The sequence below is a fragment of the Streptopelia decaocto genome, assembly GCF_964273445.1.
Source record: "Streptopelia decaocto genome assembly, chromosome: 15".
Classification (NCBI taxonomy): domain Eukaryota; kingdom Metazoa; phylum Chordata; class Aves; order Columbiformes; family Columbidae; genus Streptopelia; species Streptopelia decaocto.
In genome coordinates this window covers 10,375,942-10,400,535 of record NC_138670.1, presented here as the reverse complement: position 1 = coordinate 10,400,535, position 24,594 = coordinate 10,375,942, and the positions used below count along the sequence as shown (strand labels likewise).

General features: G+C 45.2%; 1 protein-coding gene across 1 annotated transcript in view; it reads left to right on the top strand.

Moving 5' to 3' along the window:
• Positions 1-475: 475 nt before the first annotated feature.
• BICDL1 (BICD family like cargo adaptor 1) overlaps positions 476-24,594 on the top strand; it is a gene marked incomplete at its 5' end in the record, with an annotated part of 45,335 nt that continues 21,216 nt past the window's right edge. Inside the window, 2 exons of the mRNA XM_082066242.1 lie at positions 476-808; positions 5,487-5,702. Coding sequence (XP_081922368.1) covers positions 476-808; positions 5,487-5,702 — 549 coding nt within the window. The remainder of the gene's footprint in view (positions 809-5,486; positions 5,703-24,594) is intronic.

Sequence of the window (24,594 nt, the reverse complement as noted above, 5' to 3'; positions counted from 1 at the left end):
TGAACTACTGAGTAGAAAGATCCCGAGAGCTGCTCTTACAGCTAAAAGAAAGCCCGGCTAGAAAACTGGAGGAGCTGGTAGCGAGAAGGAAGGAAGTTCTGTGCCCCTTCGGGCATGCTAAGCAGCCTCCTTGGTCTTTTCGGGAGACTCCAATATTTTGAGGGGATTTTTGGCCCAAGCCTGCAGCACAAACAGTGAGACCCGATCGCAGCAGGCGGCTGCAGCAAGCACGGCAGCATCCATGCACAGCTGAGGAGCACAAACCCCCACACGCAAATACACAGCGTCCCCCTGCCCGCGCTCCGGGCGGCCCCGTCCTTGCGCCCATGAGCGCGCTGCGCCGGCGCTGCTGCCGCCGGCGGGGCCCGGCGCCGGGGGGCGGGGGCCGGGGGCGGCGGCGCTCCCCGCCCAGCAGCCGCAGCCGCGGGCCGGGCGCGGGGGGCGCAGCGGAGCGGCGGCGGCGGCGCGCAGGGCCATGTCGGCGCCGTGCCTGCGCCTGCCCGCCGCCGGGTCAGCACCGGCGGAGGCGGACAGCGCCGGCGGCATGGAGCCGCCCGCCGCCGCCGCCGGGGCCGCCGCCCTGGAGCTGGCCCTGGAGGAGGAGCTGGCGCTGCTGGCCGCCGCCGGGGAACCGCCGGAGCCGCCGCCCGCCGCCGCCGCCCGCGACCCGGAGCTGCTCTCGCTGATCCGGCAAAAGGAGAAGGACCTGGTGCTGGCGGCGCGGCTGGGCAAGGCGCTGCTGGAGCGCAACCAGGACATGAGCCGCCAGTACGAGAGGATGCACAAGGAGCTCACCGACAAGCTGGAGGTGAGGCCCCGCCACCCTCCGCCCTCCTTCCCCCGGCCCGCAGCGCTCCTCAGGGGCCCCCGCTTCAGGGCCGCGGCCACCGCAGCCCCGCGGTCTCTCCCCGCGGCAAGCGGCGCCTTCCCCGACAATTCCCGGGGGCGGCAGGCAGGGGCCCTGCCGGGCAGCCCACGGAACGCCCTGTGGCCGTGAAAGGGAAGAAAGGGTCTAAGCAAACCCTCTTAGGCCTGGGGGAGGCAAATGTGCTGCTCTTTCCCCTCCCCGGCTGCGAGCTGGTGTATCGGCCTGGGGACAGGCTGCAAGCACCTTGCTTCAAGAGGTTCCTCTGGGTGCTGTTTTGCCCCAGGACCCAGGTGCTGCCTGGGCAAGGGGACGTGTGCTGTGCTCGGCTCACCTCGTCGTGGAAATGCCTCAGAAGTTAAATTTATACAGCAGGTACTGAGCTACAGAGCATATGTAACCCTTGTGCTTAAGCTGTTGCAGCTAAGGCATTAGGCATAGCAGGAGATAAGCCCTAATGATATGTCTCTCTAACTGGTTGCACTGAAAAATACCTACAGGTATACTGGAGAGAGCTGTTTGCCAGGAGCTCAGTGGATTGAGCTCTTTATTGATTTTTAAGGATGAAATAGAGCTATTACAAAGAAAAAGGCTTGTGCAGGCAGCTTCTTTGGGAACAACTCTCTTGCACAACTATTTAACAGAGCTGCTATTATACCCCCACTCCTTTTCTCAAATATACTCTTGAAATTTTACTTCTCCCAGCAAGTAATACTGTTTAGAAAGCTGAGAAAAAGCCTCTCTTACCTTTCTGGAAAGAGTTTGAACAGTTCTAGATTAACATTCAGATTTCAAGTCACAGCCCTAGACCTCTTCTTTCTGCACAGTCCTGCATATTCCTGTGTTCCATCCTCACAGACTTAGATTTCTCAAGTACAAGATGATCCGTGAAATTAGTGTATGGCCCTTGTTCTCCTGAGAAAATTCCTCTCTGTGATTAAACTTAGCACTTTACTTGATCCCTTCCTCTTTGAAGGGAAATCCCTCTGCATATACTATTCTGATATAAACAATAAGTGACAGTGACATTTGCTCAAATTTATCAGATTAGAATTTCCCAGAGTATTAAAATTTGCCAGAGCGAATGTTTGCAGGTTGATCTTTAAGCAAGAACAGACGTATGTGGCATTGTGCTGACGTGGTTCTCCCAATGAGTTGGAGTAGAACCTTTACTACCATTAAAGGAAAAATGCACAAGTTTAGGTACTTGCTGAGCTGTCTTTTAGGGAGTTTGGGGATCTCAAATACAACTTGCTGTTTGCAAAATGTAAAGATGAAAAGGGGGGGGAGGGAAACTATGACTTTATATTAGTAGTACTTTAAATAACATCCCTCAAATGTTTACCTCTGCTTTTGTGGGCCAATTCAGAAGGTGAATGAAGGGATGATAAACACAGTGAATTGTTTACATTTTCCCATCCCTTTACTATCACTCTAACTTTCCAGTTGAATAACAGATTGCTCTTTTTCAGGATACCCATCTGACAGGAGTTAGTGTTATCTACTTAAGGGTCAGATTTTTTCCACTGGGTTTGGCAGATCTAAGACTGTGCTACTTCACTCAAAAAAAAAATATCAAACTTGAACATTAATCTTCTACAACACAAGCCTGGTAATCCTAGCCTTTGCAGATTAAATGTTGGCCTCCTGTTACCACTGAAGTGAACAAAATTTCACAATAAGCTTTTCGGTTTCAGAGGAGCAGGGAGGAAGGACCCACATCTGTTACCTCCTTCCCTATGCTGAGAACTTTCTGATGATGACCAGAAGCAAAAGCTCTGATGAGATCCTGGGTGACAATTACACCTGATACAGTGATGTTGAAGGATTATTTAGGAGCAGTTTTCTCCCAGTTAACAGTTCAAAGTTGGTTGCAAGAGCTCAGTGAAGCCTCTCCATTTCCCAGCAGCCAGTGTGCTGGCCTGCTCCTCAGGGGCTTTGCCTCAAAACTATGTTCTAGCTTTGGGGCTTCATTACTGAAGTGCAGTATTCCTACCATACACCTACTCTGGCAACTCTTTCACTTCACAGCCTGAATTCAAAATCATTTCTAATCATGGAACTGAGGCCCTGTAATAAATTCTGATATGTGATCCTAGTCAGTTTTATCCTCTGTAAGGGATTAAACCAGCTCATACCTCTGTTCCTCTGACACAGAGAAGCCTGCCCTGGCCAAGCACTTTAACGGATGGACCTTCTATGGCAGCTGGGAAACTCCCCCTTGCTGTCATCTTTTTAAATGAGGACTGGTCCAGCTCAGTTGACTTCAAGAGAAGCTGCTTTCAGAACAAAATGTCTTCTAGAAAAGCAGTTCTGTGTAAAAATCAGTGAGCAGCTGGTGGACAGAGAGACACTTGCAAAACAAGAAACTCCCCTACTGAGGGGAGCAGTTTGCCCTGTCATCACTACATGCAAAAAATCTCTATCCAGATCTGCAGCTGTGCAGGTGCTGGAAACAGGGCAGGTGAGGGGAGACAGAGGTGAGGCAGAAGGAAATCAGCACATCCCATCTGTTTTATCCCCCTGTCTTTGCAACAGCCTTTCTGTGCCCCGCTGCACTGTTTTGGTTTCTCCATCACAAGAGAACAAACTTGATATTCTTCATCTCATTCTAACTCCAGCCTTTGTGACAGCCATTTATTGAAGCTATATGTAGTGTGGATTTTCTTTTGCAGTAAAGGACTAAAATGGGCTTTTAGTGATTGACAGGGCTTATCTGTGGCTTCTAAATCACATTTGAGTATGTCTGGGGAACTTTGGCTGCAGTGCTGCTCCTCAGCTGGCTGAAGTTTTATCTTCCATTTAGAAAAGATCTTTCTAAACATTTCCTAGCAGTGAAGGAGACAGAGTTATAAAAGACAGCATTTTCAGCGTGCCACTAAAACTGAAGCTGTGGCTGCTCCAGCCACACTTAGGCTACAAACAAGATTTCTTTGCACTGGTTCTCATGGGCCTGATGCTGGGATCTCATGCCTACCTATTGCATTAAAATAATTAAGCTCTCTCATTTGCAAGTGGTGCTCATTCTCAGCGTCTGAAACACAGGGAAATATTTTTGCTTTGGGCCAGTGTTTTTAATCAGCCTTCTCTCACATTTGAGGGTTTTCCAGAAAGTCCTGAATTTGCAGAGGATTTGGAAGGACACAAGCAGGGTGCTGCTACACTGCGCTGGAAGGAGCATAGGAAAGGATTTGGAGATAAGATCAAGAAAGAGAAAACAGGGCATCTTCTGCAGAGTGAAAGAGGTGGAAGATTAGCAATAACACAGGCCGGAAGACTGCTGGAGAATTGGAGAGCTTTGACATTGAGGCCTGCTTGGGAAGGAGGCAGAGACCCTGCAAGGGAGGCTGTGTGTCATCAGCAGCATGCACCCAGGGGAAACAGCCACCTCACAGCCTGTGTTTCTAACAAGCAATAAAAAGCCACTTCACATAAATGTAGTGCAATTTTCTTTACCTCCTGGCAGGTTTATTTTCCCCTCCTATCATAAATGCCATTGGGGATTGCTCACTGGGGGATGATACCCTGGGAAAAATAAGCAAGTGCTGCCAGCGCTGGGCCCAGCAGGTTTCTGTTCTTTGCTAAGAGACATTCCTAAAAGGCTGGTGAATCTGACCGAGAGTATCAGCAGGTTATTCTAGGGGACAGAAGACAACCAAAAAAGAGAGGGCTCCTGCTCTTCAGGTTTCCCTGCTAATCTTGGGACATACCCGTGTCCCCAATTTGTGACTGTTCTGTGAGTGTGTGGATGGCTTTAGTCACCAGGGGAAATTCAGGCTCAGTTTCAGAGTTTCAGAGCTGGGATTCTTTCAAACAGGCACAACATAAATCTGTTTTGACCTGATTTGCAGCTCTGTTTCAGTCAAGCCCTCATTTATCTGAGCCTGTAAAACATGCAAAAGTCCCACTGGATTCATGCTGTCCCTCATTTTCCAGCCAGTCCTAAGCAGAGCAGAGTCTCCAGAACTGAGAGTGGTTTCTGAAAAACCTGCAACCCAGAACACGCATATATGTAATGTCTATAGAAACTACTTCATTGCATCCATTGCCATTCCAGAGCGGACTTCATCAAACAATAGAGTTACTGTGCACTATCAAACTACCAGACAACTAATTAGGTCAGGAATAGAAGGAACAAATGGATAGATGATTCAACTGTTGTTCATAAGGCCCATATGAGAAAAAAGATGCCTCATCTAGATTCCTCATCAGCAGTAGGGATACAGTTTTTGTAGTTTTGACTATAAAGGCAATTTTTAAAAGAATTATGACACTGCCCACTGAAATATGGCTTTGGAGTTAAGCCAAATCAATTGGCCTGCCTGACCTATATATTGTGCCTATTGATATGCAGCCCACTTTACTCTTTTGGCAGTTGTTTCAGTAAAAATTCAATGTGCTGATCTACAGAGGCCAAGGACAGACCAATTGCTGGAAACAGAAAGCAAGTTTAGTGCCAGTGACCTGCCCTGACATGGAATTACCACCTCCATGGAACCGTCACACTCTGGTACCATTCTTTTTCCTGCACAAAAGGCTTCAGCCCTAAGCATAGAGGAAGAAAAGGAGGCAGTGCTCACTTTTTTCTTCTCTTCCTAACCTCTTCTCCCCTGTTATCTAGCACCTAGAACAAGAGAAACACGAACTAAGGAGGCGATTTGAGAACAAAGAAGGAGAATGGGAAGGAAGGGTGTCTGAGCTGGAAAGCGACGTGAAGCAGCTGCAGGACGAGCTGGAGAGGCAGCAAGTTCACTTGCGCGAAGCTGACCGTGAGAAGACACGGGCTGTCCAGGAACTCTCCGAACAGAACCAAAGACTCCTGGACCAGCTCAGCAGGGTGAGTGACCGCGGTGCGGGGAGGGCAGGCATCCAGCTGCCTTGGCCATGGGAAAAGCTTGCAGCTCTGCTGTAAACCACCTTTCAGGAAAACGAGCAGAAAACTTCCTCTTTGAGGGGGAAAAAAAAAAAAAAAAAAAAAAGTTCTGCATCTGGTCACATTACACAGGTGTCCCTATAAAACATGCAGCCTTTAAACTGAATTTTACACCTTTAAGGAGTGCTGCATTTCATTGGCAAAGCAGTTATGTTTCTGGTTTGAGTGGCCATTTACTGCATTGCTGTCTCTTTCAACTGTTTTTGTATCTAAAACTGATTTAGAAAATCTATTTCTAATTTACAAGTAGGCTGAACAACTGTGGCACACAAGAAAAAGGCTTATTGTGACAGTGAGGTGACAGGCCTTTTGCTGGCCTCCCTTTTTTGACGTACATTGGCTATAATGTTGTAGAATCGGACATACCATGTTGTTGTAAGAGATGGTGTGTCCCTGCAGATAACTTTGCCATGGTTAGATGCGTGAGAACCTACTCAAATTCCTTGGAATGGCAGGCTTCAGCAAAGAGCTGCCTCTGAATGAAAGCGGATTTATAGCGAGGCTGCTACAAAATCAGCCTAATTGACTGATTACTTCTAGCATGGGTGTCTTTGACAGCAAAAGACTTAACAGTTTCTGCCTCCTCCCCCAGAAGTTAACCTGTCTTCTGGAATTAAGAACCTTGTTTTTTTCTCCCCACTGGACAGTTAGTACAAACCATCATTTTAATGCTTGAGAACAGAGTTATTCTGGCAGATGAAAGCATTTTTTTCTTCACCGGTTGCTTATCCTCAAAGTGGCATAGAACAAAACCACATACCACAAACTCATGCCAAAGAGGCCCACGCAATGTTGTAAGAGTGCATTTCAGACTAGATCCTGTCAGAGGTGAGTCTGAGGCTGACAAAGGGATCGTGTAAGGGTGGGTTAAAACCTCGATTGCAACACTTGGACCAGAAGACTCTGAAATGGGCCATGTATACAGGTCTGTTCACTTGTCATCACTCAATCTAGGTATGCAGTTTTCCTGGGCGTCTGGAGGTGAGAAGAGCAGGTTTTTGGGTAACACTCTGTACTGACACTTAAAGAAATCACTCTTCATTCAGCTATAGATTTTCTTGTCAAGTACTAAAAAGCCACTTAGTCTGTAGATTTGGGTTTTAACTGTCTTAAAAACTAAACAAACAAAAAAACCCCACCTCCTGCAACTTTCTTAACTCAGGAACACTTTTGAGTTTATCCATGTTTTCAAAGCAATAACTCTCAAGTGTAGCAGATGAGCTAGTGAGGATCTTTCACCTCTTCTCTGGACAGAGCATATTTCACATACAACATGGATGAGAGATTCCACCCAAGACCTTGCAGAGCTCCTGTGTTGTGTCAAGTTTTTTATCCAGGGCTAAGAACCTGTCTCCCATCAGATTTGGTGACATCTGTGTATGCATGATTTCTGTTATTGGCTGGGATATGTAAGATTTCCTATTGTCCCAGCATAAGCACAAACTGAAAGAGTGGTCTATGAGACAGGAGAGGAAAAACAGACAGCTTGTTTGGGGCTTTAAACCACAGAGGATTACCCTCACATGACACTTGTGCTACAGGAGCCTCTTGCAGCCCAGATGCTCAGCCAGCCACTCAGCTGAGCCTCATGCAAAGGAACTACCAAGTTAGGTATACCTGCATGCAGTGTCCAAGCATGGGCTTTGTTCCCTTAACTCCCTATTGCTGCCAGAAATAGTCTTCCCCCACCCACTTCAGAACTGCCACATCACGGGAAAAAGTTGAGTCTTGGTGCTGCCCTCACTGCTCCAGCACAGCCCTGCTCCCAGCTCAGAGAAGAGGACTGTTGTTCTCCACCACAGACAGACAGAGACAGCTTCTGCTTGCCAAGGCACAATTCAGTGCTCATTGAGTTTATTATCTGGCCAAAACTTGCTAGAATCTCAAATACAGCATGGGTGTAAACAGACCCATGAGATCCCGGGCAAATTAAAACAGAGGTCAGAATGGTCTGTTGTCATTCACCCAGGGTTTTGGTTGAGGCATTTTAAAATCTCAGCATTATATTAGCACTTCATTACTGGGTGCTTAGTATTCCACATTTGCTGCTCCATAGTGCAATTGCAGTCTCATTTGTCTGGTCTCTTATTCTGAAGAGGTTATGCATGTAATCCTTGAGGCAGTGGTAGTGCTTAAACCCTGCACCCACATAGTTCTGGCTTCTGTTATTACTTAGGCTTTCAATAAATAAAAAGGACAGATACAGCTGCATGGGTGTGCTTGCCTACAGCTGTATTGCCATAGGCTGGAGTCTTGCTAAGGATCATGAACTGAGTACTGGGAGAGGAAAAACCCTACAAAGAAGCACTGTTACAGCTTCTGTGAACTTTGAGCCATTGCAGGTAGCCTCCTTGCACTCTTGGTTCTGCATTTTGCACCTGCATTTTACATCACAGTGAGTTTGAGAGGAGAGGGTTATGAGAAGTCTGTGATAAGGCAATGAAAGCCCCATCTGACACTGTATTAGAGGCTTAACTCACAGGACAGAAGGACAGGTTGCTTTCTGGTATGAGTCATTCTACACTAGTAGGTACTAGCTCTTTAAATTTTAATTTCTACAGTTTTTAGCAATTAACACCTCATGGCCCAGTTTCACAATCCCTGAGCATCTCTCTCCTGGGGAAGGTGTTCCCTTGGCACTCGGCTGTGTGTGCCAAATGACAGCCTCAGCTTCATGAGCCACCAACCTGCATGGTCCTGCTTGCTCTTTCTGAAGTCCCTGGGCTTCAGCCCCTTTTACCTCAAAGCAGGGCAGCATCCACCATCTCCTTCCTCCTACCCCTCCTCTTTCCTGCTGCTGTGATATTCTTTCACCAACTAATTAAGCTTTAGGACTTTTTTTTTTAACCCCGGTTCCCTGGAGATGAAAGGCCAACCCAAGCACATACATTTTTCCAGTCTAAACCTGGCACAAATGCTAACCAACCAAGCACACAATCCCACACACCCACACAAGGATAGCAAAGGGACCTGGAAAGCTCTATCTCGCAATTAAAGCATGGGACCGAAAAAATCCATCCTCAATTCTGGCAAAGGCTGATAAGGAAAAGTCAAGGATGGGGATTGTAAGTCTGTTCCAGTCTCTAAAAATGCGGATAACTGTCTTGCCTCAGAGTTGCCAAGAGGCTAAAATAAGGTCCATAAAATGATTTGAGGTCTTCAGATGAGATGATATAGGAGAACTTTACATATCTAATAATAGTAAGTAGGCTATAAGGAACTTTGCCTTCTCTTGAAATACAGCCTTTTGTGTGGTTCTCTGCTTTTAGCAGAACTGAGATATTGTCTGGGGCTATCACAGTATTAAACCATGGGGAAATTAGGTGAGCTGGACTGGGAGCTTATCATGAAAGACATGATTCAGATGCCAAAGATCAAGTTTAAGATCTCCACAGAACCTTATTTTTTAATTTGCTAAGTGATGATTAAAATCCCTCCTGCATGTTGATTTGATTTCCCTCCCCCTGCCTCAGCATAGCAAAGCACGTATTAATAGTAACTCTCAGCAGCGTGTCCACACCAAGCTAAATGCCGATTTTACCCAGGAGAACTGCAGAGCACATTACAAGCAGTATGGCAAGGTACATACCCCTCGCCATAAATGCTCAAAGTATAGGAGTCAGTTTTGCTGAGAAAGTCAAGGCTTGGGAATTACATGTTCCATTTCCAGCTCCTTCAGTCTCTCCCATCTGTTCCAGTTCCCCACTTGGAAAAAAAAAAAAATAAAAAAAAATCCTATGCTTTCTGTCCTTTTAAGTTATAAAATGTTGGGGGAATGAATATAGGGAAAGGTCTCCTGTTACATGTGCCCACAGCATCAAACACAGGAGGAGTCCTGTCCCCACTTTTGGGTTTCTAGGAGCTATTAATGCAAATAATAACAACAAGCAGGCCTCTTCCTATAATAAGGCAACATATTACTACTTTGTCAGGAAGTGAATGAAAAAAAGACTTTCACACTGTTGCTAAGCGGCTTCACCAGATGGCTTTCCCACACATTTCCTGCGACCAAGCTCTGGGCTCCTGTAGCTGTTTGCTGCATGTAGCTTGGGTGAGGATGTATCCTTATCCTTCCTGGTTCAGTTGGGCTTCCTTATGCTCTATGTACCATAAAAGAAGTAATTTCACAATGTCAAGCTCAGGTAGTTTATGCAATGAAAATTGGTTTTCGGTGGCAGGAAGAAGCATGTCATCTTCCACTACTGAAATAGCTCTTTGTGTTTAGAGAGGAGCACTCGGCTGCTGCGGCATCCCTCAGAGGGGCCCTCAGTCACCAGGTTTTTATATTCACTCAGCATCTAGTGCCAACATACTGCTACAAAGAATGAGGTGTTTCAGTCAATCCCTCCGGTACAGCAAGAAAATGATTGGCCATACCACAAGTCTCCAAAGGAGGTTTTATTTGCTAGCCACAAACCCTTCCTTTCAGTAATATTTCAGTTGAAGGAGTTGTGTTTCTGACTTTGCACTGTGACATGCAGGACAGCTTCACAGAACCAGAACGCACTCCCTGGCTTGGATTTGAGAGAAACATGTTTTTATTCAAGAATGAGCTGATCATATTATATTCACTTATATTCAAATAACTTACTTTAAATACATCCTTTGTGGTCAACAACATACTTAGAAGAGAGTCAGATCTGTTGTTAATTATTGATTTGAAGAGGTTTTTCTGAATGGTTATTTGTTGGATCTGTCAGCATAAGAACAATGTTGGTTTCAAGAAAAGCAGAGTAATGATTGAAAAAAAGTTACTGGAACAAGTGTGCTGGGCAAGATTCACTGCTTTTGCCAGGCCAGAGATCTGTAGCCATTACACCGTGGGCTAACTTGTCTTTAATTCCTTATTTTATCTGTACAGATGCTTAATATAAGCCTCTTTATGTTTCTTGTTTATTAAGTTGTCTCCAGTAACCCAGCAGGGTATACTGGGAAACTCCATGCTCAGCAGAGAGGCAAGTAAGTCAGACTCAACTTAAGTACTGCTTCAGTGGGTTTATTTTTAAACAGAAGAGGATCCTGAATGGACCCAGGCTCAAGTAGAGTTGCTTTGACTAACCTCATATTTCATGGTGCAGATCAGTCACTACACTGAACTATTTTTCATTGGAAGTCTCTTTTTTCTGTGACTCAAAGTGTTTACTGGACCTGTTCAGTAAGGAGTATCTTACTGTAGGAATTCCATACTGAGCTACTCAATAGCATGTGGAGTCCTGCATAGCAAATCTTGATCTGCAACACCTCCAAGCAGTCTAAATTCAATGGAGAAGGGAGATTGCACAAGAAAAGGTAGCATTCCTTCCTGTTGAAGGGGCTGAAGTACCTGCATTTCATGGCAGCTTAGGTAGGGGTGCTCACTCCTTGGGGGAGGCAGACAGCCCTTCCGGCATTGCTTTTTGCCTGGCATAAAGCACACTGATGTTACACATGGCAGGGCAAGAGGAAAGCAGATATCAGCACAAGACAGAGCCAAACACTGAAGCCAGTAAACCTCCCATTAACATCAAGCACCCTCCAGCTCCCTGCCCCTCTGGAGCATCAGCAGATCCTAGCACAACGTAACCAGATCTCTGATCACCCAGTGAATACTGATTGGCACACATGCAGTAAAGGCTCTTTCTCATCAGCTACTTCTCCCCTAGCAGAGAGCACTTGTTAATAATTCAGCTTCATGCCACATCAGGACTGGAGTGCTGAGGCTTTCTATGCTAAAGCTGTAAATATAGGACGTGACTGCAGCTGCATGTTCTCGCCTGCAAAGTCCTTCAATGAAATGATTCAGTACCCTAGAAGGTAACAAGGAAACATCTTGAGGTCACTGCCAAGTGGCACTCACCCACCATCCATCTGAGAGAAGGAAAACAGGCAGGAAGAAAGGCTCAACCCTCTGCTAAGAGTCTGGGCAAGCTTGTAGCACCCATTAACCCTATTTTAGGGCACCCAGACCTTCAAGAGCCAGTTGGAACAGAGCTATCTGGACACCAAGGCATAAATGCAGGAAATACCAAAGAAGTAATTCCTGCAAAGATGGGAGGGAGACACCTCTATAGAGCATGCCCAAAGATTTTACATCCACACATTTCATGCAAGATTTTTGCCCTTGTATTCTTTGGTTTAAGTACTGGTGAGCATTGAGGGAAGGGGCAGAAAGCTGTCCACAGAATTAAACAGGGGCACACACTGCTACTGAACCACAGTGCAAAGCCCTGTGTTAAAGGGTTAAAAATTACCATTAAAGTGAAAAAAAAAGTTACTATTGCAGCAGTGGAACTACACAGATCCTTGCTGATGAGAAAAAGGATAGCATCCATCAGTCCCGGGGCTGGATGGGACCCTCACCCTCCCCCGGGGCAGTGGTGCAGGTACCCAGCCATCCCCAGGGACCCCTTGCTGGTTTCCAGGTGACAGCACACGGCGGTCCCTGCTGGTGATGTTGCTGTGGCAACCGGGTGTGATTTCTCTGCTTGTAATGCTGTGACAGTCAGCGGCCACGCACTGAGACGCATTCATGACGTCCGAGGCAGGCAGGCGGGTGGCACAGGCCCCGTTGCCACCCCCGGGATCTTGGCTTGCTACCGGGACGTGTCCCCAGCATCCGCCGCTTCATCACCCCCATCTCACCCCCTTTCCTCTCCTGTTCACGACAAGTTTTCCTCAAAAATCACCCTGGAGATCTCCCAGCCTAAGGCAGGCTGTTATCCACACCAGCCGCAATGAGCTTTGGAGCCTGCTGGGGGAAGGTAAACATTCTGTTTTCTTGGTAAAAAGAGCTCCTTGTGAGCAGGTCAGTCAGCCCACACAAAGGTGACTCTGCCAGGGCTTGGCACAATGCATCTCCCCCTGTGAGCCCAGCTCAGGGAGCACAGCACAGCACAACAGAAGCAATTACCTGGCAGAGCCACACTGTGCCCAGCTCATCTGCATCCTCAGAGGCTTGTGGTGCCTGAATGGAGCAGCAGAGACTGGCCCCATGAGACACCCCCAGAGCCCAGACGTCCTACCCCCCACACCTTGGGCAGCACAGCAGTGCAGAATGAACATCCAGAGCACTATCTAGGACAAATACACGCAAGTGTTAAGCACCCTGTAGTCAGACATACACTGCTCTTCTCTGTACTTCAGCTGAGCCCAGCTCACAGCCCAGCCTTCACCTCTAGCAAGTGGTTCTGGAAGAGATTTTGGGAGTTTCTGCAAGGCTTCTACCTTGAGACATTAGCAGCACCACTAAGCCATTAACATCTGAAAGCAGGAATCTAACATGAAACTGAAGGTGAACTTCTTCTGGAGCGAGGAGAGAAAAATCTGAATGAGTCCCTCCCATCTTGCACTGCACTAAAAATGTCAAGTGGCTATTCTGTTTGGGTCCAGGTCTTTATAGAAATTATTTTATTATACAGTAGCTTGTAAGTAGGAACACGTGGGCAGAGAGTTTTTTCAAAAATATTTCTGCTTATTCACACTTGGTGTAAACACTTCCTCAAGGAGATTCTAGAAAGTAGGACACAGAAGGTGTTTGCATCCAGCTACTGCATTACTAGCTACAATCAGAGCTAAACACGATTGAACGCTTTGCAAATATCTACATAAGAAAAACCCAATTAAAAGCATTTGATCTTTAAAGAGCCATTCTGGGTTATAAAGTTTGCAAAACTTATAATGAAAGTCCTTAAATTATTATTTTTTTTTAAAGTAGGACTGCCTTCTCTAAATGCAATTTAGTAGACAATAGCTCAAGATGGAGGTCTCTTCTATACTGAAAGGGGTCTTGTCAGCTGTATTAGGTGCTCTGATTACCCATGCATTCAGAGGCCCCTTGCAAAACAGCCTAGAGCTTAATCAGCATTTTGTTTAGAACAGCATTTAGCAAAACCCAGTTATTGTGAGCACAGCTAGAGGATCAGCAAGACCCTCTTGCTGACTTGTGGTGGATGCTGCAATGAAATACAGAGCTGGTTTATGTTTGGCAGCACGACCCAGAGGGATGGGAAATGCCACCATAGTTGGGAACAAGAAGCTGTCTAGAGGTGAGAGTACAACAGAGAACAACTGATAGATTAGCACATAAACCAACAGACCTGCATGACAGAGTGACTAGGGTAAAAGGTTGTTCATAAGTAGACCAAGAGAGTATTTCATTTGAAGGAGATATGGGTTGGCCTAACAATTTCATTAGGTACCCTCCTGTAGAGGCTGAGTTCTGTTTTGTGAGCTATGTCCCATACTGAAAGCGTACGACCCCAGGAAAAAGCTAGTAATCCAGACATTACTCCTTTATAGAGTTTAAGCTTATTTTCTCCATATCCTTTACATAAAGTAAGTGTGTATAAGTTGCAGGATAAGAATTAGACTGGATGTGAAGCAAAACACCCTAGCTGTACAGCTAGCCAAGTAGGAGAACAGATGGCCCAGAGATTCTACAAGGTCTCCATCAAAGGAAGCTTTTGAGAAGTGGCCAAGTAGTCACCAGTCAGGCAGGGCTGGCCAATTTTTGCCTTGGCATGAGAAGATCTAAGCAAAGTTAAGTTTAAAGAGGCCTTCTGTGGTTTCGCTATCTTTTATTCAGGCAAGATTTTCTGTAACATCAGGTCAAGTCTTCCTGCTATTTATGAATATTGAAGAGGCAGAGAAGCTTGAAGTAATACAAGAAATAAGTGATCTCTAAGGCTTCAGCACAGACTTGCATTTTCATTCTACAAATGTAAAAAAAAATAATGTAAACAAATGTAAACAGGAGACTATTCAGAGGTAGGTTCCAACCTTTGCTCTTGAACATGTTCAGATACCATGCAAGTCGCACTTCCCAGCAGATTTATGTTTAGATGAAGCCAAATGAGAAAGCCCGAAATGACCATGTTTGTTCAAAAGAGATTGTTTGTAGAATTTAGCAGTGCGATATTTGTCCAAAAAACACGTGTCGATCGGCTGTGAAGTTGCACAGGGATTTGCTAACTCAAATTATTTCTGTTGTTTTTGCCTCTAATCCATAGAGATTTATTTCCTTAGGCTTTACTGGATGTTGTATTTCACTTTGTGCTCAAATTCTTCCTAAATGTTGTGCTTCTTACTTTTTATTTCCCTCTCCACCTTCGCACAGGGGACCAGACATCTTAGTGAAGACTAACTAATAAATATTCAAAGCTTTAAGAGCTCAAGGCAAATGCTGATGAAATTTATGATTTCATTAATACTACTACCTCTTCCTGGGGCCTTTCTGTGCCTGAGGCGCTGGCACCATGTGCACAGGCGCTTACCCTGCAGAGCTGCAGGCAAGGAGAGCTCTCCCAGTCTTGGGCTGCTTTATCAGCCTCTACTGCAAGAAACCGCTGCCCCTAGATCTGCTGAGCTACCCCGTATTCATCTCAATCAAGGCAAAACAGTCCAAAAAGCCACTACTCAGTCTGCTCAGGTGGCTTGTTTTTATGGTATGGAGGAATAAGCTCAGCCTAGAGGGAGAGGGGGGAAAAGGATAATACACACTTGGGAACACCATTATTTTTTTCTTCCTGCCAGATGCAACTGCATATCCCTGGTGTTTTTAAAGCTACCTAAACACAGGCACCTCAAGATCTCCCAGGCAGCACCCTGCCTTCACATGGAGTCCATGCTGGATACTGACCCCAAAACAAGCAAACAGAGAATGGTGCCACTTAAGAGCAGGACTGGAGACAGGTAAAAACATTGCTCACAAGCAATTTTCTTGACTGACTGGAATAGATAGGCCAAGCACCATTTTACTTTGAACCCCACTGCAGAAACCTCTATGGAGATTGCAGCCACTGATTTGTACAATCTAAACCAGATCCTCAAAACCCACCTACAGAGGATTAACGGGTTGATTTACTTCCTTTAAAGAGGCCTCCTCCATTCCAAGCATTATCCAACCCAGCAGTTCAGAGCTGCTTACCCAAGATTAAAACTCTGGCACCACAAGACACAGCCCATCAGCTGCAGGCTGGCTCTCAGCAGCTCCTTCCTTTCCAAGGAGTCATTTGCTTCAGGCTTTGAAAACTTGCAAAATTCCTTCTGTCTCCCCATCCTTCATAATCCTCCATCAAGACAGTACACAGACTAAGAAGGTCAAGCTGGGGAGAGGGAAGGAGGCAGACAGCCTTTCTCTCTTCATTACAGGTCACCGCCTCACCTCAACCCAGGAAGGGAAGATTAGTCCAGTGTGGGACAGTTCCAGACCACACAGCTTTAGTGCTCCTGGTCCCAGATATGGGGCTCTTCCATCAATCTCTGCCCCTTCTCATGGCCAGGGAGCACACTGCCAAGAAAATATTTTTCTATGTGAAAGAGATGATGCAGAAGCCTTTCCAAGCATTAACTTGTTCAAATCAAGACACTAGCTCTCCTGCTGCTTTTAATTTCCCTAAGCAGAGCTATAAACCACCCCAGGTCAGGGAAGATGGCCTATTCTGACCAAAATGCCTGTTTAGACCCACGTAGCAAGCAGCCTGTGATGCTAACCCTTCTCACAGCTCAGGGAAAGTGACATAAGCACCAAGAGCCAGCTGGCCATGGAGCAACTGGGCTCACCCTGGGGACAGGGAAGGAGGAAACAGCTGGTTATGCTGGAAATCCATTGCCAAAGCACATACACATCTACACCTACATACACATATACACCCCCCTCCAGTCTTCCTTCCCCTCACATCACTTGGCATGCAAGACATCTGCATGAGGCACCTGCTAGTATTTCAAGCACGTGAAGAGGACAGTTTTCATTAAGTCTGTGTCAGCACCACAGACAGAAATGGTTTGGTTTTACTTATGCAGTCTGCTGGTGCCACAGAGTGCAGGCAGATGAGCAGCCATTTCACAACACCGCGAAAGCCTTGTCTGCGCCTTTGTGCAACTGGATGAGGCCACTGCAGGATAAATTGGAAACATCAAGGCCAAGCTGCTGCTAGTTTAATATCACAGGGAAATTTTTTGCTTGCGTACCGACAGACTCCCATATTCACCACAGAAGAGGCAGTACTTCAAAGGCACTTAAATAATCACTTTTTGGTGCATTCCACCAAGCATCGTTAGGCAAATGTCCATAAATACCCTTCTCACATATCTTGTCTCACTGAGATTATCCTTGTCTCCTTGGCAACTGTCAGATGATGTATAATGCTAGCAGGGATTAGCCCCAATGAGCCTTATAACCCTCATGTAAATTCCTACTCTATGAAGAGACCTGGCCAAACACTCTTCTTTCCTGGTTATGTTAAAATATTGCTATACACAATATTAAATCCAAGAACCTTTCAGTAGAAACCTGAGTAAGGATGAAAACTAACATGGAGCTTTTTAAGTGGTAGTATTTGTCTTGTCCTCCAAATAAATAAGTTTGAGACACGTGGATATACTTGGCGTTTCACAGCTTGACAAGTAAAGCTGTATTTTGAATCAGTACTTAAGAGAAGGCTTGTGCTGAAAACTTGGGCTCTAATATCTTTATCTTCTTTGTCCCTTGGTGCCAGTGGGGATCACTCTGGGAAATTCCAAATCCCTGCAAGAGCTTAACAAACTTATGCTATACTTTAACCTATTAATTTCTGAAAACTAGCCTGGGTTCAGGTCAGCACTTGTGCATATTCTGTCAGACATCAGCTGCACTGGGACTTTCTGCCTCTGAGCAATCAGCTATGGGCTACACCCTCATGCCACACTCCTCCCCACTGCTCAAGCAGACATGACCAAAGCATCAAGTCAAGGAGGTGCAGCCCCAACACCAAAGCTTTCTTCAATGGAGTATTTCTCTCCATGTTTGGGCGTGGTGAGGAAGTTGTTGTTTGTCCCTCAGTATCCCATTTGGCCTGCCTGAGCACCCAGAGCAGGCTTTTGCCACTTGTGGTTCTAACATCACACAGATAAGATTTGTCTCCATGAAGGAAAAGCAGAGTATGCCAGTGTATGGAGCCAAGCAGCACTGCATTACACCTAAGTGTTAAGGGTTGGAGTGTCTTAAGTGGTAACGAACAGCCTGTGGTGCACAAGTGGTGCGGTTAAACTAATTGTTCCTTCTTCAGTCCATTTGAGTCTCTATAATGTTCCAGCTTGGGGAGATGTGCTAAAATTCAACAGGAAAAACAAACAAACAACCACACCACAACCAAACAAAAAAACCCAGACATCACCTCCTTGAGCAGAGCCAAGGAAAGGAGGCTAAAAGAAGCACCAGTCTCAGCAGCAAAGCCAAAGCCAGACACTCTACAGTAGAAACAGAAGTATTTATGTAATTAAGTGAACAAATCTTTGGCACAGCACTGTGTCTATGCATGAATTCAACAATGTGCCATGGGTGATGTCTATTAGACTAATCAACCAGAGAAAGAAAGGGAAAAAAAGGTCTCCAAGGCTGTTCCAGGAGGTGGGTCACAAACCAGCCAAGCCAAGGGGTGATGGGGAAGCCTGTGTACACAGGGTAGGGGCAGGCAGAAGCTGGTTAGCAATGATGCGACATGATTTCTTTGCGTGCTTCCATGGACTTGTTTGCTCCCCAGCCATCTGCCAGCTCCTGCACACACCTCATCATGTGCAAGACAGGAGAGGGAAAAAGGGTCAGCGGCTTAAGGCAGGTGATTTTTTAGCACAGATAGGATAAAAGTCTTCCTAACTCACATGCCTGTGTACTGGCAGCAGCATTAAGCGACACCATTTTAGACACTTAGGCACACAGCAAGCACTGTAGATTTAGTATTGCTACCACGGGCTTGTGCACATAGAGAAATTCAGCTACAGCAGCAGGAGTAATAAAAACTGCTGGGAGCTGAATACCATGATCTCCTCTGTCACTGATCACATTATTCTTGCTTTCAGGCACCAAGAGGAAGAGAAAGTTAATCATTTATATGCAGCAATGCTAGGGAAGATCCCAGTTTAAAATCCTATTGTAGTAGCATAAGAACTGGAGCAGTAGATCAGCCTGTGCTCAAGTGCAGGATAATCCACACACACTCATGCAAGGCAGCCCCCTCTGCTGAAGATAAAGCGATAAAAGAACATAACTGGAAAGCAATGATAGTTGCCACAGTTGAAGTAAGAGCACACTCAAACAGGGCTTTCAAATTGAAGCACACTCCAAGAACCCTGTAACTTGCCAAGGAGACTTGGAAGCTGAAGAACAGCCACTTCCACACCACTGTTGTGTTCTGCTTGGTGTGCTTTAGCTGGTCTCCTGTTACCTAGTTAGGCCCAGAACGCACATACACAGGGTACATGACACTCGTCAGTACTGACATTTCCAGAGCCAAAACCAACAGCATTTCCTCCACCCTCTCCCCTTTCTCCCAAAGGGCACCCATAGCCCTTGACACACTCTGCCCTTCCAAGACAAATCACTGAGGGTGAAATGGGGAATTTAGGGGGGTATGCTTTCCTCCTTCACCATTCTGTAGTCGTGATGGCTTTATGAAGGATGCTGCTTCTTTCCAGACCAAGCTTCAGCCATCAAATCTTTACCAGGGTAAAAACATCTTTTCTCAGCATCAGACACACAGGACAGGCTGCCAACTCTCACAGCATCTGTCAGCACAATGTTTCCCAATCTCAGATCACATGCAGTGCTTGCAGGTCTCCACAGCCCAGGGTTGGTTTACAGGCAGACTCGTGGCTTGGTTGCACAGAAGCCTGGGCTGCAGATCACCCCCAGTCCCCACGTCTGCCTGGCACCCCCTTTCTGCTGTCAGCCCCAGCTGACTGCAAGCTTTCTGTATCCACATGGGGTCAGTTGTCAGAATGCAACAGGCTCAGTGCCAAAAAAACCCCACAGCTTGAAGGGTTCCTATCATTTTAAGCAGCATCTCAGACTGTGAAGGAAAGGGCTTTTGATTCAATGACGCCTGACCTACATTTGAAAAATCTTGGCTATAGGTGCAAGTCTAAGTATAGCACATGTGTGCCAAATCTGCTGCCCACAGCCAAATACAGAGCCTTTGTCTGCAGCACTTCAGTGGACTCTAGTTCACATGCAGTTACTTTGACACAGCTGTTAGGATGTTGCTACAACAGGTTTGTTTTTTCTTTCTTCTGACAGCACTCTACCTCTCCTCCATAAGGAAAGATAACTGAATACATGAAGGGTTTGTGACTGAGGTGGCTTCCCCCATAGAGAATCACCCATGCTTTACCTTAAGTGATATTCACAGATGCACCAAAGCCTGAAACTCAGAGGGGCTCTTTCCAGTCCCTGATCATGCATTCCCCTGCATGTGTATGATTTGGCAGAGCACAGTATATTTTATACATCATCCTACAGAATGTGCTGCACCCGCCTTGTTTTTCAGCTAAGTTTGCTGTGTGCATCTACTTGCTTTATTTTTTATTTTCAAGCACAGCTTTTTGTAGGACTTAAAGTACCAAAATGCCAGTGAGTTTGCCAAAAGCTGTTATTTAAATAAATTCATGCAAGAACTTTTTAAAAGCTAGATTGTAGGAGGACAAAGCTCCAAGGAGAGATCCACATTCTTGTTGCTGGACCCTCCATCACCCAGGGACTCCAGCCACAGCGGCAATCAAGCTGCCCCCTCGGGGAGCACCTCACCTGCCAGGCTGACACATGCATGAGATCTGGCCACTTACAGAAGTGCTCAGCAGCTTCCCAAAAACTGGGTTACAGGTGTTGTTCAGAAAACTTACTATCAACTTTGAATACACCTTCTGTGGCTTAGCAGCTCTGGCTTAAGCTAGAAGTTATATTACATATTTGCCACTACATACCACTATCAAGGTGCAGACTGCTCTGAAGTCCAAGCCCCTTCCCTGAGGATCTACGACTTAAGAGACCTAATCCCCTTAGTGCCTACATCTGTGGCACTGCACAAAGAGGTAAACAAGTACGTCTGTGTTCAAGCATCTGCTGCACTGAGTCATAAGCTGAACCTTAGTGGAAAAGGAGCAAAGCTGAGCTGAGACAAGTGTTCATGTACTTACTACATATGGTAATGGACAAAGTATAGATCTGTGTTCAACTACAGCAGATCAGAGTGCTCAGATGTTATTACTGACACATTGCAATTATCTTTCATCAGGAATCACCAAAAGCAAGGTCTGCCTTGTGCTCAGAGCCTGCTCCAAAGACCTTGTGCTCTAAACAGGTCTTTTCATGCTGCCAACAAGGGAGAACAATTCAGGAATAGCTGGAGGCTGCTGAAGTACAGGAAGAAGTATTGCCAAGTTAAATGGAATCTCTAGAAGCTTTTTATCTGCAGCTATCCAGCACAGCTTTGCTGTGTTTAGAATGACAGATCAAATAGTAGTTGACCAATAAATATTTTTAAGTAAAATGTTACCCAATAGCTTCAGAAAAAATCCTTCAAGAAAGTAGATTTGGACCTTTTTATTTGCACATTGCAATTGTGACATGCTGCTGTGTGTGCTTGAGGTTTTCGTTGTTTGGTAGTGGTTTTTTGTTTGGTTTGAGGTTTGTTGTTGTTTGGTTGATTTTGCTTTGTTTTCTTGGGTTTGTTTTTGTTTTGTTGTTCCCTGCCAAAAAACTTTGTGAGGCACTTACTCATTTTTATAGCACTCACCTTTCATTTATGACCCTACTGCATCTATCAGTGCTAAAAACATTTAGTGAAGAGAAAGCTTTAATGGAATAGTTTGAAGCTGTAGCTCCCATCCTGGCCAATATTCACTACAGGGCTTGGGTTTCCTTATTTTTCTACAGAAAGCAGCCGTAAGTTTTACTGCATTGGCTGTGAGAAATAAGCCTTCTGCACAGAACGTCTTCTATCTTGCTTCAGTCAAGCCAAACTCAAAAAAAGAAAACTTAGCTCTTCCTCCTCTGACTTTTGAAATAAATTTATCAAGTTGTGAAAGAAATGAACAAACACATCAGTACTGTTTTTTAAGAAACAGCCTGATGGAAGCTGTTGTTGGCTTTTAAAGCCCTGCTGACCCCCAAAACATCTCCCAGGTCGATCTACCATAAAGTTTAAATATACATCTACATTTTAGAAAATGTTTTCTCTCTTCCTGTCTGAAGGCTTCCTGAGAGATATTAATATATTTTAAGCCAACTCCTTGAATTTTTCCTCATCTTTTTTGGCATCCATTCATTCCACACATATGGGACTGGACACCAGTATTTTCAGGCACTCAGATGTGTTTGTAGGTGCAAGTTTGAGCATCAGGGCTACATACATTGAAAAGCTTCTCGTTTCTATATTACTATGAAATCCCCAAAGAGTATATTTCTGGGCTTAACAGAGTATTTAGATGAAGATTTCAAGAGCAGGCTGAGCTGCTAACCTGCCATCACATATTAGATATCCCCAATAGAACTCAGTTCATTTTCTTTGAAATAAAGGAGATAGAGTGCTTAAAGCCAGAGTAAGAGACTGCAAGAAGCTTAATTATCATCTCTTGCTTCCAGGCACAGACATTTGAGTGTGAACACCTCCAGGTTTAAAGTCTTAGACCAAAACAGCTTCATAAAAAAATAAATTCAAGAATGGAGATTGGCTGTCCTGACTTCTGGCTACCAAGGGAAGACAAAGACAGCAAAGCCTCTCAGAGCAGGAGCACATGTTACTTTTCATTTTGCTTCTACCATTATATGCTTCTGCTTTTTTTTTTCAAAAGGTTTTAATGACCAGGTTAAATCTTCATGTTTTCAGTTCAGCTATTTCCAAACTAGTCAAGCATTTTGTATTTCATTAGGCTATCATCTGACCTACACTTATGGCTCACTAGAAATTTACTGGAAGAAATATCTTTCATCCTTTAGCTCAAGAAGAAAAGTCAGGCTGAGCTCAAAAAAATCTGCATTAAAACCCCACATCAAAGGTAACTTGGCCAAAATGCTCTATCAAGATAAAATATGCCTTTTGTCCGGGAAAAATAACTTATTAATGGAAATGCACTAGAAATGCATTAGAAGTTATCTAGGAAAGCAGAACACTGAACTTACTAATGCAAATAACAGACCATCCAGCTTTTAAACTGTAGTGGTTCCCTCTGCCCAGCCAAGGCAAAACTTGAGAACCTGCTGTCTCACACACAGGTGTGGGGGGAACAACAGACTTTTTAACCTGAAAGCCCCAGACCACCTCCCAACACACTGGACCCAAGCTGTGCTCTCCTGAAATTAATGCGGTAGCTCCTCTCAGCTCCACTTTAGTGTAACCAGGCTTGACTATTTAAGCTATAAGCCTTTCTGCTTCCATTTACAAATAGGTAACTAAAGTACAGAGGAACAAATGCTTCATTCAAGGTCACATGCAGCATCGACACAGAACTAGGAGAGCCTGCTAGCATTACACTTTATTACTCTATTCCCTCTCAACAACCAGGAGCCAAGTTGCTGCCAACAAGCCTCACATTGAGAACCTCATAACAGACACCAGTGCTGGGAGCCACTGTGCAAAGCTGCCTCATCTCCTACACTCCTTCTGCAAGCAGGATTTGCACACAGAGAGCAAGAGCCACTGTGTGCACTACTTAGCATTGTGTGTCCTCCAGGCACACTTTGTCCTCTGAGTTATCTCCAGTGCTAATTTATTGCAGCATTCGAAGCAGCGAGCCTCCGGCAGGCCCTCCCACAGGAAGCAGGCTGACTCATTTTTCCACACACTGTATTTTCCTCTCCACAAGAGCCAAACGCTTTGGTCAAGAATAAACCACAAAAAACACAGAGGGTCGTGTTTAAGCACCTCCTAAACCACGTGCACAACCCACATCCAGTTGTGAAAACATTTCTTTCATTCAAACAATGAACTTAGAGGCATTACACCCAGCTAGAGTTGCCCCCACATGGTACACAACTGCCTTTGCTTCTGTTCTAAATCACAGATCCTAATCCCATCAAATCATTTAGCCTAAGCTAATGGGTTTTGGCCTCAGCCAAACAGCTATCCAAGTTAGCACTTACTGAAAAACAAGATGAAGACCACCATTTTGCATTCATTGCTCTAAGCCCTTTGCAAAGCATTCAGATATTTGCCTTCTGAACTCTTTATCATATATCAGCTAGCCTTGTGGGAAGGAAAAAAAACCCAATTCAATTGCCAGAAAAATCTTTAGTAGGTACTCTTTCACGCTTTGCTTAATGATGCAGCAAAAGTTTACTATCCCTATTAAAAGGATTTTTCAAGGACATTTTTAGAGAAAAAAAAATAGTAGCAGTACCTTATTGTGTCTGAGTATTAACAGTAGTTATCTCCAGCAGCACCTCCAGCCTTGAGAAACATGGGAAACAACAGAGATCAGCCAGTGCAAACTTCTCATCCCCCTAAACAGGCAATCCAGCTTCAGACTGAGCAGGTGCAGGGTTTGTGGAGGTTTCTAAGAAAGGGCTAAACATCTCCAGTCTAACACTTTTCCACTTCAAGGGACAGGTGCAAGCCCAGCCGCTCACACAAAAGAGACACAGCTGCTCCTTGTTCCCTCTTATAGCCAGCTCCCACTGGCCTCTGCCTCCAGGTGTGAGGCATCTGAGCTGATGGGGCATTAACTCTTTGCCAGCCACAAGATCCCACTGCTCTGGGGTGTGTTGGGAAGAAATTATTTAGGTTTTTGGTTTGGTTTATTGTAAAACTCAGGTAAATAGGAGTGAGGTCAAAGGACATGCTAAGTAGGAATCATGACTGTGGTAGTAGTGCAGATCTTAGCATAAGGTGTGACTGTTGTCCTTTGTCTCACAGAGTCCTCTTGGAGTAGGTTTAATGCTACAGTTCTCAGTAATGTTTCCTGAGCCTGATGTTTACAAAAGAGTAATTCCAGTGCCTCTTTTCCATTACTCGGACTCCTTCTTTGGCAATTAAAAATCCTTATCCTTTAAATCTTTGATTATCTTTTT